General features: G+C 44.8%; 1 protein-coding gene across 1 annotated transcript in view; it reads right to left on the bottom strand.

Annotated features, from left to right (window-relative positions):
* Foxj2 (forkhead box J2) overlaps positions 1-3,905 on the bottom strand; it is a 26,553-nt gene that overhangs the window by 14,188 nt on the left and 8,460 nt on the right. Inside the window, exon 2 of the mRNA XM_008825332.3 lies at positions 2,346-2,692. Coding sequence (XP_008823554.1) covers positions 2,346-2,678 — 333 coding nt within the window. The 5' untranslated portion in view covers positions 2,679-2,692. The remainder of the gene's footprint in view (positions 1-2,345; positions 2,693-3,905) is intronic.

Here is a 3,905-nt window from a genome sequence, read left to right as displayed (position 1 = left end):
AATAAATAAATAAATAAATAAATAATAAATAAATAAATAAATAAAATATAAACAAACATCTAAAATAAGGGGGAGACAAAGAGTTGGTAAAGCCCTCTCTACACAACCCTGATAATCTGAGTTCAATCCCTAGAACTAATGGTGGAAGGGAAAGAACCAACTCCACAAAAAAGTCGCCCTCTGTCCTACAAATGCATGTCATGACACACACACACACACAAACACACAAACACAAATGTATACATACAAACAAAAATAATGATGATTTTTAAAAGTAGGAGCTAGGGAAATGGCTCAGTGGATAAAAAGCTTGACACCCAAGCCCAAGGACTTGACTTCAAATCCCCAGAATCCATGAAACACCCAATGCAGCAGCACATATCTGTAATCCCAGAGTTCCTACAGTGAGGTGCGAGGCACAGCTGTTGGAACACCTGGAAGACTGCAGGCTAGCCAGTCTGACAAAGCAGTGGTCAGTGAGAGACCTGCGTCAAACCAGGTGAAAACCAAAGACCAACACTCAAGGCTGTCTTCTAACCCGTACACACACTGTGGCATCCATGTATACACACACAAACACCAATAAATAAATAAATGAAGTGCCTCAAAAATCACACTATCCCATTCTTCAATTCCCTATGAAAAGCAAAAGAGCAATATTTTGACACTGTTTTATACAGTGTAACAAGATAAAAGTCAAGGGTGTGGGCTGGGGAAGTGGCTCGGTGAGTAAGGCGCTTGCCACGAAAGTATGAGGCCTTGAACTCGAATCCCCAGTAGTGTGTGTCTGTGATCCTGGTGCTCCTACGGCCAGAAGGGAGGCAGCAACAGAATCCCTGGAAGCTCACAGGCCAGCTAGCCTGATGCACACAGTGAACAATGATGTGGCACTGTTTGAAACAGCAGATGGGAAGGACCAACACCCAAGGTTGTCTTCTGACCTTCCCACTGGTGTTGTGACAACCTCACTCCTACACTAACACACAGAAACATGTGTGCACACAAACATATCACACACAGACTTTAAAAAAAAAAATCAGGAGTTGGGGCTGGAGAGATGGCTCGGAGGTTAAGAACACTGACTGTTCTTGCAGAAGACCCGGGTTCAAATCCCAGCATCCACATGGCCGCTAACAACTGTCTGTAACTCCAGTTCCAGGGATCTGATAGTCTCTTCTGTCCTCCGCAGGCATTGCATGACACGGGTGCACTTACCTACATGCAGGCATAACATTCATACACATAAAATAAAAATAATAAATAAAATACTTAAAAAAATCAGGAGTGAAAGAAAGGCACAGACCACCTTCATAGCCCACAGAATGGTGCATGTGGAGAAAAGACATGCTATACATATGTGTTGGGGTTTGGAAGCTGTAGTCTAGCAGGGACATATTTACCACAAAAGGCTAGCTACTTTCAACTGGTGATTTATAGAGGTGAGAAAACATATTTAATTCCCATTCCTACTCAACAACTGGCAAATGTGTTGCCATTCCAAAACTTTACAACAAAGCCAGGCATGGCAGTGCATACCTGTCATCCCAAGACTTGGAGGATCAGGAGTTCAAGGTCAGCTTCAGTTACATAGTAAATTTGAGGGCCGCTTGAGTTACATGAGGGCTGACTTTTTATTAATTGTTTTGAGACAGGAGCTCACTATGTAGCCCCAGCTAGCCTGAAACTTGCTATGTAGACCAGGCTGGCTTTGAACTTTTTATGTAGTTAGAATGTCTGCCTCTGCCTCCAGAGCACTGGGATTAAACCACCATGCCTGGCTGAATTTTTTTTTTTTTTTTTTTACTATCCGTCTTCCTTCTTTCTCCAGCTTCCAAAGAGGAGTAAGGTCTCCTTCATCTCTGCCAAACAATCTAAGCTCATTATTTGTTTAGTGGACCAGCTATTGTTAAAGGACCTAATTATAGGCTTTTTCCTTAGGATACAGTGTTTCAAAGCTGATGACAATTTGCAGTGAAGCTATGGAAATTTGGTGAGTTTCCTACTAAGTACGAGTCACACCATCACACCATGCCTTGCTCAGTGACTTGAACATAGCAGAGTGGCCTTAAGGAACCAGAAGATAAGAGGGTGTGATGACCAACAGCATCCTGCCATCCTATAACTATACTTAATGGTTTGGCATCACTGGAGTTTCCATGATAAAGCTTATGAAGGCTGTTCAATTCTAAAATAGACAAAAGTAGGGGGTAGACCATAGGAGAACTTGAGTTACATGCCCCTGAAACAAGTCAGAGTGAACTAGACTGAGTTATAGGAAGAAACAGGAATAAAGAAAAGAGCTGTCGAAAGCTGAGTATGAGCCCAGGTCATAAAAGCAGTCCTACCTTCCACCCAATACCAGCATTCTTGTAATAGGGGAAGTTATCACAGATCCAGCGGTATATCTCGCTGAGGGTCATCTTCTTGGCTGGAGAAGAGTTGATGGCATACGTGATGAGAGTGGCGTAGCTGTACCTGGGCTTGCCATCCTGGTGGACTGCTGCCTCATCTTTGCTCAGGGTGGCATTAGGATCTGTGGGGGAGCCTGGGGAACACTTGCGGCTGCCCCCTGGAGGCCCGGCCTGGGAGGCGCTCCCAAGCTTCTCGATGGTAGCCCGGAGAGTCAGCTGGGGCAGCCAGTCTATGGAGGTGAGGCTACTCTCTAGGTCAGAGGCCATGGTACTTCTGGGTTCTACAGAGATGAAAACAAAGAGGAAAGACAGTACATGAGTGCTTCTTCTTGTCACTGTGGCAAGAAATAGTCCATTTCTAATATTTTTAAAAATATTTTACATATTTTATTTATTTTTATTTTCTGTGTACGAGTGTGTTGCCTGCATGTATGTGAGTGCACCCGTGTCGTGCAATTCTGCAGAGGTCAGAAGAGGGCTTTGGATTCCCCTGGAACTAGAGTTTTAAGGACGGTTGGTAGCTGCCATGTGGGTGCTGGGAATCGAATCCAGGTCCTCTGCAAGAGCAGTCAGTGCTCTTAACCGCTGAGCCATCTCTCCAGCCCCCCATTTCTAATATTTAAGGCAAGTAGTCTCTTCCTATTTTAAGTCCCACTGGAGAACTTTCCTGGGATGGCCCGGAACCCCCAGGTGGATGTATCATCAATCATCCACCCCAATGATGGAGTGTTATCCCACATCTTAAAGGACAGTGTGGCCATGGGGCCTCTCCCTTCATGTAGGATCAATACCAAAACTCACAAAACTGAGCTATTCCCTCAATTCTCCTTCCAGCCCCACAAAATAATATTTTAAAATTATATAAGTCTTAAGGGGCTGGAGAGATGGCTCAGCGGTTAAGAGCACTGACTGCTCTTGCAGAGGACCCAGGTTCAGTTCCCAGCACCCACATGGCAGCTAAGAACTGTCTGTAACTTCACTTCCAGGGAATCATGCCCTCTTATGACTTCCCTGGGCACTGCATGACACAAGTACATTCACATACATGCAGGCAATATACTCATACACATAAAAGTAAACATTTTTGCTAGGTGTGGTGGCGCTCGCCTTTAATCCCAGCACTTGGGAGGCAGAGGCAGGGGGATCTTTGTGAGTTCGAGGCCAGCCTGGTCTACATAGTGAGTTCCAGGACAGCTGGGGCTACAAGGAGACCTTGTCTCAAAAAATACAAAAAAAAAAAAGTAAATATTTTTAAAAAAGAATAAGTTTTTTAAAACACTTAGATATAGCCAGTCATGGTGGCGCATGCCTTTAATTCCAGAACTCAGGAAGTAGAGGCAGGTAGATCTCTATGAGTTCAAAGACAGTCTGGTCTATGGGCCGGGTGTGGTGGCGCACGCCTTTAATCCTAGCACTTGGGAGGCAGAGACAGGTGGATCTCTGTGCGTTCAAGGCCAGCCTGGTCTACACAGTGAGTTCCAGGACAGCTGGGGC

The sequence above is a fragment of the Nannospalax galili genome, unplaced genomic scaffold (assembly GCF_000622305.1).
Source record: "Nannospalax galili isolate Female #2095 unplaced genomic scaffold, S.galili_v1.0 scaffold589, whole genome shotgun sequence".
NCBI classification, from domain to species: Eukaryota; Metazoa; Chordata; class Mammalia; order Rodentia; family Spalacidae; genus Nannospalax; species Nannospalax galili.
Note: the sequence above shows the minus strand (reverse complement) of the source record. Positions and strands in the feature narration are given on the sequence as shown.